Source organism: Archocentrus centrarchus, unplaced genomic scaffold, assembly GCF_007364275.1.
Source record: "Archocentrus centrarchus isolate MPI-CPG fArcCen1 unplaced genomic scaffold, fArcCen1 scaffold_101_ctg1, whole genome shotgun sequence".
NCBI classification, from domain to species: domain Eukaryota; kingdom Metazoa; phylum Chordata; class Actinopteri; order Cichliformes; family Cichlidae; genus Archocentrus; species Archocentrus centrarchus.
Genome location: NW_022060147.1, coordinates 13,164 through 27,957, shown reverse-complemented (window position 1 = coordinate 27,957; position 14,794 = coordinate 13,164). Strand labels below are relative to the sequence as shown.

The following is a 14,794-nucleotide window of genomic DNA, read 5'->3' as shown; positions in this document are numbered from 1 at the left end:
CCATCTGTGTGAATATAAACGCAAATTTAGTACAGCGACCTCATGGAGCTTCTGCATGCACGCCCTCTCCTCTCATCAGCGCCTCTTGCCGACTGACGAGGTGTGCGCTATGATAGCACATCTTATAAAACACATAAAAACTTGGAAATACATAAACAAAAATACACAGTTTTGTGATCATATAGTAATAATTTAACAAAACAATTCTTAGGGACAACCTATACCTGACACAACAGTGGCAACTGTTTATATGAACTTTTTCCAGAACAATGAATAAACAGCAAACAAGAACATAAATAATTATACAGTAAGTTCAAAAGAGTAAAAAGATGAACAAAAACAAATATACATGTTATAAATAAAAGGGAGCTCACATACCTGTGTGAATATAAACGCAAATTTAGTACAGCGACCTCATGGAGCTTCTGCATGCACGCCCTCTAGAGAACAAACCGGCAAACACATGAGAAGCTGCCTGTATGCTCTTGCAGCCTAGCTTAATACTAGCTTGTTGCAATCGAGTGCTGTACTCACAAAAAAAAAGGGGATTCACACTAAAAACAATCAACAATGTCTCAACACTTAATTTATGAGCACAACAAGCAAGGTTTGAGCCGTATTTTAACACTTCTAACACATTAAATCACTCCATAACCAGAAGGACGAACGTAACCTCACCTCCTCTCATCAGCGCCTCTTGCCGACTGAGGAGAGGGAGGCCCGAAACCACCGGAAGTGACATGGAAGGGAAGTCGAAGTGACATAACAAAATAAAAGCTCCCAAAACATAACATAGAAAACAAATACATACTATATATGAAAAATAACAACAAAACCAAATAACAGGGGATGGATTCTTGGTGGAATATAAAAAAATATCTTAACATTTTAAATACACCCGCTACATCCACCCCTCCTTGATTTCACCAAAATCCAGACCACACAGGAGTAATCCAGCTAGCACACAGGGACAAGATCACACAGTCTCCGGTTACCTGACATGGGATTTAAACTCTGAGGTCTAAGCTCTAGTCTCAGCTGTATAAGCCACCTATGGAATAGGTTCAGAAAGAGCACAAGGGTGATCAAGCCTGAGCCTTTCTTAGATTGATATGATGCCGTTTACACCACACAGTCCCAGCCACTTTTCAATAATAACATTGTCCAGTCAAAAAAAACAATACAGGATCTCTGAGCATCTGGATTATTTTCTAGAACAGTGTAAGAAGAGACGGAGATCTTCTACTAAGAGAGTTTGTCAACTGTCTCAAATCAAGAAGGCCTTTGAACCATAGACTCTATGAGTCGATTACCCCTCTTACTAACTCTACCAGCTCGTGTCGTTGCACATCCCCTAGACCTGCTGGCAAGTTTTTACTTGTGGGTTTGTGTCAGTGACTGGAGCTGTGAGTAGTGACTTGGTCTGTGTGCCATCACCCATGTCTGACTGTTCTGCCTGAACATTTGAAGTCTCTAGCTGTGTCTCCATAGAGATGGGTCGTGTAGGTCTGGTTCTGCCACCAAGCTGCCCAGGTCAGTGTCTCTCTCAGAGTAGTTCTCTCCTTTGGTGGAACACTGAGTTGAAACCATCTGCAGAAATCCCTCCAGTAACCCTGACTTGACTGATCCAGTCCTGAGAGTCCCTCACTCAGATCTCCTGACTCTCATCATCAGCCGAGTTAATCCAAGCACTTACTCTGTCCTCTACATCCTCCTCAACCAGGGAATCTAAGCAGTCTGATGTACATGACCCCTCCTCCGATCCAACGTCACACATTTCAGCTGTAACCACAGGCAGGAAGCTGATATCCAGGACTAGGTTTGCGATGCACCACCTTAATATTGCCTTTATCGTCCGCCAACTTGTATGTGTGAGTTTGTAACATTCCTGTCCTTGACTGTGTACACTGTTGGCATCCCACCTGTCAGCGAGTTTCTCTTTCCTCTTTCGCCCTTGTTTGCAATGAGCACTCTGTCTCCTATGTTCAGGTAAGTACCCTTTACTTTTTTGTTGTATCCTTTTGCCTGTTTGTCTTGTTCCTTATAGCAATGTACTTGAGCTATCCTAGCTGCCTCATGAAGATGCGACATGAGTGTTCTCACATAGCTCCTGTGATCAACACTGCAGGATCACAAAACACTTGTCTGAACATCACATCAACAGGGAGCCGTGGGATGCGGCCAAACATAAGTTGGAATGGGCAAAACCAGTGGTCTCATGCACTGTTGCATTGTATGCGAACGTCAGAGTCTGTATTTGTTGAGGCCACTTGTGTTTCTCTTGGAGGGGCAAAGATCTGAGCATGTTACCAAGTGTCCTATTAACCTCTCAGTCCCTCCATTTCCCATGGGGTGATATGCTGTGGTGTGTGATTTGGAAACTCCTGATAGTCGAGCAATTCTGCTATCAGTTCACTTTCAAAATTCGCCCCCTGATCGGAGTGAATCCGTTCAGGAAACCATATACACAGAAAACATGGTCCATAGTTTCTTTGCCACCTGTTTTGCAGTCTGGTTTGTGCAAGGAAAAGCATGAGCTAACTTAGTGAAATGATCTGTAAGGACAAGAACATCCACTGAGCGCTGCTTGCTGTCCTCTGCCGCTCCAAAAATCCAGACACACCAGCTCCATAGGGGCAGAGGTTCTGATGCTCTCCAGTGGGGCTCGAGCAGACGGTTCTGGTGTTTTGGCTAGGATGCACCTCTGACAGCATTTGAACATACTCTTTTATGTCAGACTCCATCTTTGGCCAAAAGATCCGCTGTCTTGCCAGGTGCAGAGTCCTTGTCTGCCCTTGATGCCCTGCGATGTGTGTGAACACCATGCAGTGCCTTCCCTTTAAGACTGTCAGGCCAAAACAAACTGATGTCTCTTTTGTTTGCTAATCGGGTCTTTTGTAATCCGATAGAGGATTCCATTCTGGATTTTGAGCCTCTCCCACTGTTTGAACAGCACCATAGTTTTTGCATCAAATCCTGCCCTTTCACGCCTGGAAGGTCGCCTCCTTCTGGTGACAAATGGTATGATTTTAGAGACAGTGGGGTCAAGCTCCTGGCTGCGCTGGAGTTCCTCTAAAGTGAACGCAGGAAGAGTATCCTGCCCTGAGAGCAATAGATCCTGAACTGACTGGATCAGTTCCACAGCTCTTGTCTCAGCAGACAGGACCCACTCATCATGCATATCCAAGATCGCCTTGGCATCCATGGCTTCACACCGGGGCTGGGAACTGTCAAGCTGTCGTTCCATAGCACGGCAAGCTGACTTGCTTACTCGCTGACCCTGGACCTTTAAGCGGAAGGTGTTTTGAACACCATCAGAGCTGATAGTCTCAGACTCAGCAAGAAGGTGACTATACTGCTCAGTGATCAGCCGATGGCTGACTGTTGTTGCAAACGGGTCTCTACTGAGAGCATCAGCAACAATATTCTTGGTGCCAGGTATGTGTTTCAGGTCAAATGTGTAGGGGGCGAGCTTGGACACCCAGCGCTGCTCACAAGCATCGAGCTTTGGTTTTGTCAAAATGTATGTGAGAGGGTTGTTATCTGTCCATACTGTAAAAGGATGACCTTTTAGCCAGTGACTGAACTTCTCACATACACTCCATTTCAGGGCCAGAAACTCTAATCTGTGAGCTGGATATTTCTTTTGAGAGCTGCTCAAGGTCTTACTAGCGAAAGCGATCGGACGGGCTTTCTGTTGTCCAGTAGGCACTTGTGACAACACAGCGCCAAGCCCATCCAGTGAAGCATCAATGGACAATATCAAGGGCAAGGAAAAGTCTGGATGTGTGAGAACACAGTTCAACAGTCTCTCTTTCAGGTTAAACAGAGCTGCGTCACATTCATCTGTCCAATCAGAAGGCTTCAGCTTTCTGTATACACCTGCATTGGTACTCATTTTGACTCTCCCTCTCCTTTTTTGTCCAGCAGTGAGGGAAAACAGAGGCTTAGCTATGGAAGAGCAGCTAGGAATGAAATGCTGATAATAGAATACCATTCCCAGGAATGATTTGATCCTCCTCACTGATGGTGTGCAGCCATCGTCTTCCATCAGGTCAGTCTTTGTCATCTTTGCTATGACCTCAACTTTTGTTGGATCCACAGCCACTCCATTACCATCTATGATGTGACCCAGGAATTTGACTGAAGATCGCATCAGATGGCATTTCTTGGGACTCAGTTTGAGGTTATGGAGGCGCAGCCGTTGAAACACAGTCTCCAACCGCTCCAAAGCCTCCTCCTCTGTTCGAGCAAACACAAGCAGATCATCAAGATAACACAATAGACTGCTGAAGTTCAGATCCCCAAATATACTGAGCATCATTCGCATGAATGATGCAGGGCTATTACAGAGACCTTGAGGCATCCTGTTGTACTCATACAATCCCATTGGGGTTGTGAATGCTGTGTATTTCTTATCTTCCTCGGCCATAGGAATGTTATAAAACCCTGAGGTCAGGTCCATGGTACTGAAGAAGATGTTTCCACCCAGAGCAGCAAGACAGTCGGACTGATGCGGCAGTGGGTGTGCATCCTTGAGAGTCCTTGCATTCAGCCACCGGAAATCAGTGCAGATTCTCAAACCGCCATCCTTTTTCCACACTAACACCAGTGGTGAAGCATACTCACTCACTGACTTCCTTATGATTTCCTGTTCCTCCATCTCAGACAAAACTTGTCGCAACTTTTGATAATGCGCTGGCGGCACTCTGCGATAGGGGATGCGAAATGGTCTCTCATCAGTGAGCCTGATGCGATGTACAAAGCCCCTAGCCTCTCCACAGTCTAGTGTGTGCTTGGAGAAAATGTCATTGTAGCTTTCGAGCAGTTTGACCAACCTTTCCTTCCCCTCTGGACCAGCATGGCACAAAGCAATGTCAATTTCACTAAGTCCAACCTGTTCTAGCCTCTGTTTGAGATCTGTGGGCTTGGTGTTATCACTCCTCTCCTCCTCCTCAAATTTTGCAGGTTGACACATGCCCTGGAAAACTCCAAAATCCTCCACGGCAACACAAGGGGATACATCAGCCAGCTTTGTGTTTCTCTTTAGAGTGATGGACTTGTCTGACAGGTTGGTGACTTTCATGGGAACCCATCTATCGCCCCACAATGGTGTGATAATGCGGCCAACCATTATATTACGGGGCATGGACTTGGATGAGGTGGGTTCAATAATCACTGTACTTCCTGGTGACATAGGGACCTTATTTGGTAGCTTACCCCAAACTAGATGTTCCTGTCTTGCTAACAGGGTGACTGACTGCTGGAGCTTGACTGTGCCAATCTTGTCTGGGAGTTCCTCACCCTTCCAACAAGATGAGTTGGCCATGAAGTCAAGGAACTGCTCACACTCTGGAGGGAGGTTGCCATTAGAGACTAAGTGCCAACAGTCACTGGTTATTTTCAGTTGACGCATAAGAAACCTGATGACATTTGTGCCTATGATTAAATCATCTCGTTGACCTGGCACTACAAGGATGGGAACCACACAGGTCTCACCATACAGTTTCATTTCAACCTCATACATGCATTTGGGCTTACTGAGTGCACCACCACAGCCTACCAGCACAATTTCTTGAGTCAAAGGAGTGGGTTCAGGCAACATACTCTCACTCAACATCTTCTGCTCTGTTTGCTCATGAGTGTGCAGGCCATGGAGCCAGAGTCAAGCATGCCCTGCACATGGTGTTTGTTGTTAATACTGACGGGTGTGTAAAACAGCTCGTCAAAAGGGCCGACTCTGTGTGTATTTTGTACTATCACTTTAGCACCAACTGGCACTGCTGCACATGCTTTTCTGTAGTGCTGTTCAATATTGTCACTGCTGAGGGTTTCTTCATCTGTGCCCACACATCCCCTCACCCAATGCGGGCCAGCTAGTTTAACGGCTGGGGGCCTGGGGTTTGGGAGGCAGGATGCCTTTGAACAATCGGGCGATGAGGGCAGTTTCTTTTAATATGGCCTGGCTCAAAGCACGCTAGGCATAGGTGTTTCTGCCTACAATGTGTGAGAGTGGAATGTTCTGAGGACTGGCACACTCTGCAGGATCGGTGGTGAATTTGACCAGAGGGTATTTGCTTGTCTATAGCCTGGCTGTTTTGTGAGAGAGCACGGTCAAAAACGCTAACTAGCATTTTCAGGCAACTGTCATTACAAGGGGTCTTGACTGTCTCAGTCACAGCCTGCACTTGTGTCTCCCCTCGATGCACTGGTGTTGTTAGACCATCAACCGCAGATACCTGGACATTAGACTTAACTGGTGTCGGGGACTTTGATTCAGAAAGCATGTGTTCTTTCATCTCAAGCTGGTAGCGATTCACGTGCTCCTGAATCTCACTGACTGTCCACTTATCTGGGGCTTTAAGCTTCAGAATAGCAGCAAGGGTCGGATCAGGACAGTGCTTTACAAACATCATGGCTGCCTCCTGGCATGGATCCTCTATGCGTCGTCCGAGCCTTTTCAAACCCTCCTCCGCTGAATCAACTGCCTTATTCAGTCTGACCCAATATTCTACAGGGGTTTCTCCTGGGACTGGAACTGTGCTGTAGAAATCAGCCATGGGCATGCATGAATAGGTCATGTCACTAAAATGTTGCCTGAGTATGTCATAGATGACATCTGGATTCTCCTGAGGCTTTAATGATGGACTGCTCCTCAGAGTTATCCTTACAATGTCTTTAGCTTTACCCATTAACTTGAACATCAGCTCTGGGTATTGTTCCTGAAGAGGCACAGCTCGTTTCTTGAAATACATTCTCATTGACTCCTCCCACTCACAGACCGTATGCTTATCTGACCCATCTCCTCTGAAGATTGGGGGTTCTCTCGCATCTGACTGGAGAACTAGCTTCGCCCCACTCAGGTTAAGGTAAGTAGGCTCACTGGGTAACTGGCTCACACTGCTCTGAGCTTGTGTGCCTCTGTTCTCCCTTTCCCCACATTCCTCCTTTAACTGATCCCGAATGGTCTGCCCCACCTGTTGAGCAATTTGGGTTATCAAGTCATTTAATGCTGGGTCAACCATGGCTGTGGGGTCAGAGAATGATTTGTCTTTACCACTACTACAAGGTGTACGCCCAAGTATACGAGTGGAACAGAAAGCTGGGGAACCTGCACTATGAACTGGTGTAGCAGGCAACCGTTCTATTAACCTCCCTCTTCCTATGGCAATGTTGGGACAGACAGTTGGAGCTTCTCCCTCATCCATTTTATCAATCACATATATGAGTTTGCACTATATGTACAATGCAAAAAAAAATGAAATGCACCTCAAAAATAGAAAACACAAAACTACTGCACAAAACACAGCGTGTGAACTGTTCTGGAACTCTTAGCACTCATAACCACACACAGACATCAACTTAAATATATCTGTGACAGCAACCTCTGGTGACCAATCTGATGTTGATCCACAGCTCCAGGAAACACGATGAACCAATCTGAAGCGATGTGGATCCGGGTCACGGCACCACTGTAACCGGCGCCACACTGCCTCTGCACTCTAGGCTGCGGCAACCTCTGCGTTGTGTTGGCAATAAAGAATTAAAGGGTCGTCTGTTTCTTTGCCGACTGAGGCAGGTTTATTCTCCCACATCTGTGTGAATATAAACGCAAATTTAGTACAGCGACCTCATGGAGCTTCTGCATGCACGCCCTCTCCTCTCATCAGCGCCTCTTGCCGACTGACGAGGTGTGCGCTATGATAGCACATCTTATAAAACACATAAAAACTTGGAAATACATAAACAAAAATACACAGTTTTGTGATCATATAGTAATAATTTAACAAAACAATTCTTAGGGACAACCTATACCTGACACAACAGTGGCAACTGTTTATATGAACTTTTTCCAGAACAATGAATAAACAGCAAACAAGAGCATAAATAATTATACAGTAAGTTCAAAAGAGTAAAAAGATGAACAAAAACAAATATACATGTTATAAATAAAAGGGAGCTCACATACCTGTGTGAATATAAACGCAAATTTAGTACAGCGACCTCATGGAGCTTCTGCATGCACGCCCTCTAGAGAACAAACCGGCAAACACATGAGAAGCTGCCTGTATGCTCTTGCAGCCTAGCTTAATACTAGCTTGTTGCCAATCGAGTGCTGTACTCACAAAAAAAAAGGGGATTCACACTAAAAACAATCAACAATGTCTCAACACTTAATTTATGAGCACAACAAGCAAGGTTTGAGCCGTATTTTAACACTTCTAACACATTAAATCACTCCATAACCAGAAGGACGAACGTAACCTCACCTCCTCTCATCAGCGCCTCTTGCGACTGAGGAGAGGGAGGCCCGAAACCACCGGAAGTGACATGGAAGGAAGTCGAAGTGACATAACAAAATAAAAGCTCCCAAAACATAACATAGAAAACAAATACATACATATATATGAAAAATAACAACAAAACCAAATAACAGGGGATGGATTCTTTGTGGAATATAAAAAAATATCTTAACATTTTAAATACACCCGCTACACTGGCAGTAGGCTGTCATTTGTCGCTGGATCGTTTGACTGTGAAACAGTTAGTTTCGGCTCCTTGATGTGCACAGCTCCTTGCGTTTACCCCGTAACTTACCTGTGTTTTCTTGTATTCAGATTTTTGCCCGTCGAGCGGAGATCTCTGGGAAGCTCACCACCGGATCCCTCTCCTCAGTGTCCACCTCTGTGCTTGTCCGCCACACCGCACCCGAAGCTCCTTTCTCCACCTTTGCCTCCGGAGTCTCTCACCCCCCCCCCACCCCCCCCCCCCCCCCCCGTTCCTGGCCTGCCTGCTCTGTGCTTTTGATTCACTGTAAATAAACCTTGCACTAAACCCGCCACCCTGCGTCTGCTTCAGTCCTCAGTATCAAACCGTGACATAAACTATGAATAATTGTTTTACATTCTGTGATAATGAGGGAAGTCACCCAGAAGTATTAAATAAAGATGGTTACATTTATTTGAACTGTGAGTATTTAATATCAGGGTGATTTTATGGGAATGTGGATCTTTCAGATCAATTTGAGAAGTAATTTTTATAATTTTTCACATTATATTATGTCATATAGCATCAGGCACTGGTCTTGGTTTTGTCTCGGTCTCGATACCCTCTGGTCTTGGTCTTGTCTCGGTCTCGGGTTAGGCGGTCTTGACTACAACACTAGTAGGCTGTGCAGAGATGCCCCTGAGACAATCCAGCACATAACGGCAGTGTGCAAGATGCTAGCAGGCAGGGCATACATGGAATGCGTAACCAAGTGGCCGGCATAGTATACAGGAACATCTGTGCCGAGTATGACCTGGAAGTCCCGAGATCAAAATGGGACACACCCCCAGGGTGGTTAAGAAAAACAGAGCTAAGATCCTGTGGGACTTCCAGATGCAGACAGACAAATTTATGATGGCTAAACAACTGGACATCGTAGTGATGGACAGACAAAGGAAGAAGGAGAGGTTGCAATACCAAGTGACGGGAAAATCAAGAAGAAGAAAACACGAGAAGCTCGACAAATACCAAGGCCTCAGAGAGGAGCTGGAAAGGATGTGGAAGATGAAGGTAACAGTGGTCCCCGTGGTAATCGGAACACTCGGGGCAGTGACCCCCAAACTGGGAGAGTGGCTCCAGCAGATTCCTGGAACAACATCCGAGATCTTTGTCCAGAAGAGCACAATGCTGAGAACAGCTGAGATACTGCGCAGGACCCTCAAGCTCCCAGGCCTTTGGTAGAGGACCCGAGCTTGGAGGGAAAAATAGACTGCCAATATGGGCAAGCTGGGATTTCCATATATACTTATATACTGTACATAATACATATATACATATATTCATAAACTGTTTATACACACACACACACACACACACACGCACGCACACACACACACGCGCGCTCACACACACGCACACACAACTGTTTGTAAGGCTTCTCAAAACCTGTGTTCAAAGTTAATATTCAGTTCAATTCAATCTTATTTATATAGCACCAAACCACAACAATCATGCCACAGCTGCCTAGGTCTTTAGCAGCATAACTAAGGGATGATTCAGGGTCACCTGATCCAGCCCTAACTATAAGCTTGATCATAAAGGAAAGTTTTAAGCCTAATCTTAAAAATAGAGAGGGTGTCTGTCTCCTGAATCCAAGCTGGGAGCTGGTTCCACAGAAGAGGGGCCTGAAAGCTGAAGGCTCTGCCTCCCATTCTACTCTTAAGTATCCGAGGAACCACAAGTAAGCCAGCAGTCTGAGAGCAAAGTGCTCTGTTGGTGTGATAATGTAGTGGTCCTGGGTCTCGGGTGTGGGAGTTCTTGCTTTTGGACTTTCAAATTCTGGTTTTGATTCTTAGTTAGATATCTGTGTTTCAGTTCCTGGTTTTAGTTATTTGTATTTGAACCCTGTTTCCCTTGTTAGCTTCCTTAGTCTTGTCAGGCAAATTTTGTTCAGTTGTGCTTCCTGGTGTGTCCTATTTTCCTGATTTTTGGGGTGTGTATATATTATCTCTGTTTTCTTCAGTTCTCTGTTGGATCATCTGCTTTGTGCTCTTCCTTCTCTTTGCTCTCCTGTCCATGACTATTTCTGTTCAAGTGAGCTTTGCAGTTTGCTCTGCTTGCTCCGTACAGTTTTTTCCCGTCTTCCAGCTAATAAAATTTGATGGTAAAGTTCAGGCATGTCCTGAGTCCTGCACTGGGGTCTTAAAACCTGCCTGCCACAATGTACATGACAGATATGTCACTATAAATTCCTTAAGACACGATGGGGCCTGATTATTCAAGCTCTTGTATGTAAGAAGAAGGACTTTAAATTCTATTTTGAATTTAACAGGGAGCCAATAAAGAGAAGCCAATATGGGAGAAATCTGCTCTCTCTTTCTAGTCCCTGTCAGTACTCTAGCTGCAGCATTTTGGATCAGCTGAAGACTTTTCAGGGAGCTTTTAGGACAGCCTCATATTAATGAACTATAATAATCCAGCCTAGAGGTAACAAATGCATGAATTAGCTTTTCAGCATCACTCTGATGTTTCTAATTTTAGAAATATGGTGTAAATGCAAAAAAGCAGTCCTACATGTTTGCTGAATATGTGCACTTAAGGACATATCCTGGTAAAAATGACTGGTCAAGATTCCTCACAGTGTTACACTGGAAGTAATGCCATCCAGAGTAAGGATCTGGTTAGACACTATGTTTCTAAGCTATATAGGGAAGAGAACAATAATTTAAGTTTTATTGGAATTTAGAAGCAGAAAATTAGAGATCATCCAGGCCTTTATGTCTTTCAGACATTCTTGCAGTTTAAATAATAAATCTCACCCTGCCTGCACTCTCTTCTTCACCGTCCAAAGCAGCAGACTTGTTGCTTTGGATGATTGACCACAGGTATTTAAACTCATCAGTACTGTGAAAATCTATGTGCCCCCTTCCTGGATATTTGTCAGATGTACATGTTTCAAATAATCAAACAAATTTTAATATTAGAAAAATATGCCCTTAGTAAATGCAAAATGCAATTTTTAAATGTTGAATTCATTTGTTAAGAGGTAAAAAACACTATCCAAGAACACTGAAAACTAACATGCTGTGTCTGTACACAAACCTTATGAAATGTTGCACTGAACAAATTAATGTTACATTCACAACTTAGTAACATCTTACCCATCTGAAGGAAAGGATGGAAACAAGCCCTTGGATCGAGAACTCATCACAGAATCACGACCAGAATCGATATGTGAAAAGGTCCTGTGGATATGAGGACAAGAATGAGGCCACAAGCAACTTTAATCAGTTCTAACAGAGACAGAGAAAATCATTTTTAGTAATCTAAAGAAGCTTTTCTCTCTCCTCTGGTGGCACCTCTAAATAGGCCATTGAAATATTCATTTATAAGTACTTATAATAAAGCTGATTTCAATGATCAATACTGTATTTTGACAGTTTAGCAATGAAGCTTATATGTAAGTTCAATAAAGCACATCTGTAATCACTCATCTGTCTACTTTCCTGGATATTCAAGCTGCTACTCTATTCATTACATCACTTATGCATTCCAGTGCTGTCAGACTTAAATCTGCCATCATCACTCTGGCACAATCATCTTAAAATGGCAGACTGTTTATTAAAAATGGCTGTAATTCCTAAACAATTAATACAAAATATTTGGTCAGCCCCCATAATTAAAGCTGAAAGTCCACCTCAGTCACATCTGAAATCAAATCTGACATGCCTGTGGTGGTGTCCAGAGGCATAACCACAAAAAAATCTTTATATATATATATATATATATATATATATATGTCGAGACAAGAAAGCTCCTTAACATGCATGGAGGGTTTTACCCCAATCCAGCGCCCTGAGACTGTACACAAAGCGGAAGGAAGGAGGCTGAGGACTACTGAGTGTCAGAACCGCTATCCTGGATGAAACAACAAAGATCCATGAGTACATCAGGAAGATGGCCACAAAGGATCACGTGCTTAGTGAGTACCTCAGGCATCAGAAACCCGAGAAAGAAGACGACGAAGAACAGGAACCGTCATGGAAGGGCAGGCCTCTGCACGGCATGTACCACCGGCAGATAGAAGAAGTGGTGGACATAGAGAAATCCTATCAATGGCTGGAAAAAGCTGGACTGACAGACAGCACAGAGGCACTAATCACGGCAGCACAAGAGCAAGCTCTGAGTACAAGATCAGTAGAGGCTGGGGTCTACCACACCAGGCAAGACCCCAGGTGTAGGCTGTAGTGTTGTAGTACTTGAGATCGGTCTTGGTCTCGAGACCGCTTTTTGATGGTCTCGGTCTTGTCATGGACTCGACCGCATTTGGTCTCGGTCTTGTCATGGACTCGGACCTTGCGGACTCAGGATTTTATTTCAAGACCAGTCAAGACCACAGCTCTGGAAATATCACTAAATTGCCAGAATATTGTCCAGTTAATTTGTTAACATCTTTGCTTTTATTGGATGCAAATCGTACTAATTCAGATCCAACAAAGATTGCGCTCCTCTGCCTCTCAAAGGAGCGCACCTCGCAGACTCTGCCCCTATCGCTGCTATTATCGCCGCTTGCGCCTGCATCATTTCGCTGCAGTTTGCAATCTACCACAGAGCACGGACAGTTTCATTAACAATGTGCACGTTTGGTCGTGTGTGCACTTGATTTCGTGGGCTACAGAAATTAAAATGGCAATTAAATGACAACCGGGATGAACGCGAGAAGTAAGAGGGAAAATGAAGATCAAAGGAAAAAATTTCAGGCTTCCTATTCAACAAAAAAAAAAATCCCAGCATGAAAGGTAAATACCAACCTTCATGTATTTTGATACACAAACTGAAAATTTAATGCAAATTTTAGGGCTGCAACGATTCTTGGATTAACTCAACTTGATTATTAAAAATCCTCGACACAAATTTGTTGCTTCGATGTTTCCTTTCAACTCTACAACTCAGGTGTCTCCGTGTAAGCGGAGCATTTCATCCACGTTAGTTCTCAGTGGCTTCAACTAATTTCCGTCATTTGGGAAAAAAATAAATTGACCCTTTAACATGAGTGGATCATTGCTTAGAGGATTTTCCACAGCTTCACTGCTCTGTGCTGTGAGTGTGCGTGTTTGAATGTGCACGCGTGTGTTGTGTAGAGGATGTCAGCTGTTATTTTTTCTTTATGTCAGCTGTAGCCACCAGAACAGATCTACAACCACAGTTTGCTAGCAGGGGCTGCCATTAGCACTGGCATTCTTTCCGTGCCCCCCCTCCACCCCCTTCAGTACCGAGAGGCTCCGTCAAAATATTTTTTATCTAAAAATAGAGCTGCAGTAGAAACGTAATTTGGAGGATGCTTGTGAATAAAAAGCACTGCAGCATTAAGCTCATTCTGCCCCCAGTTTTACAACAAAAACACAACAGCAGCTGTTTTATGTGCCGTCAGACTGCAGGCACAGCAACTGCAAAGAGGCAGAAACCGTGAGCTCAGGTGGAGTGAAAGGAGCTCTTGTTCCTGTAATCACCTTAAAACCTTTACGGTGAAACAGCTGGAGGTCCTTCATCAACCACCTGATCAGCAGCATGAAGAAAAGAGAACTTTGTAGCTGCTCCATCCACCCTGTTTATTTCACACAGAGAAACATCTGCAGTACGGAAGTTAAATTATGCAGATGAACTGTTAAAAGGAAAACTTATTTCTTATCCAATTACTTGATTAATTGACAGAGTAACAAATTGAATATTTGATTACTAAAATAATTGATAGTTGCAGCCCTACTTGTATTCAGAATAGTCAAACATTAGTTTTCAGCACCAGTGGAGCTATGAGAGGCCTTCAAGAATAAAAAACTACAGTTCCTAGCAAGATGATGTCACTTCCTATTGTTGCATTAAAAATGTGATCATTTATGCTCACAACATGGTGGCTGATATTCGAATATAGGAAATGCTTTGAGCAGCTGATTGTTAAAAACCTGGATTATGTTTTTGTTGTGTATTTTTTTTTTTTATGTGATTTCTGCAAACACATTAGTGGAAGGAGACGGCACTCTGGGACACATTAAATGCTTGATATATAAATGTAACTTTTCTGGATTATATGCAAAATTTATCACTCTATCGATCTAATAAGGTCTGATTTAGAGTTCTGCATTGGTCCTTCATACATAACTGAAAGTCCTCTCTGAACCTAACCTGACATACACCTCGAGAAATGTAACTACACATCCACAAAGACTGTGATTACTGCCTAGGCTTCAGAGGTGGTTTCCAGTTACATCGTAGGCCCCGTCACTCAGTTAACAAGTGGAAGCGGCATTTA

The 14,794-nt window shown here is 43.9% G+C and overlaps 1 protein-coding gene across 1 annotated transcript in view; it reads right to left on the bottom strand.

Annotated features, from left to right (window-relative positions):
* Positions 1–11,727, bottom strand: part of LOC115775288 (uncharacterized) — a 106,299-nt gene extending 94,572 nt beyond the window's left edge. Inside the window, exon 1 of the mRNA XM_030722845.1 lies at positions 11,649–11,727. Within this exon, the coding sequence (XP_030578705.1) occupies positions 11,649–11,695 (47 nt within the window). The 5' untranslated portion in view covers positions 11,696–11,727. The remainder of the gene's footprint in view (positions 1–11,648) is intronic.
* Between the last annotated feature and the right edge of the window lie 3,067 nt (positions 11,728–14,794).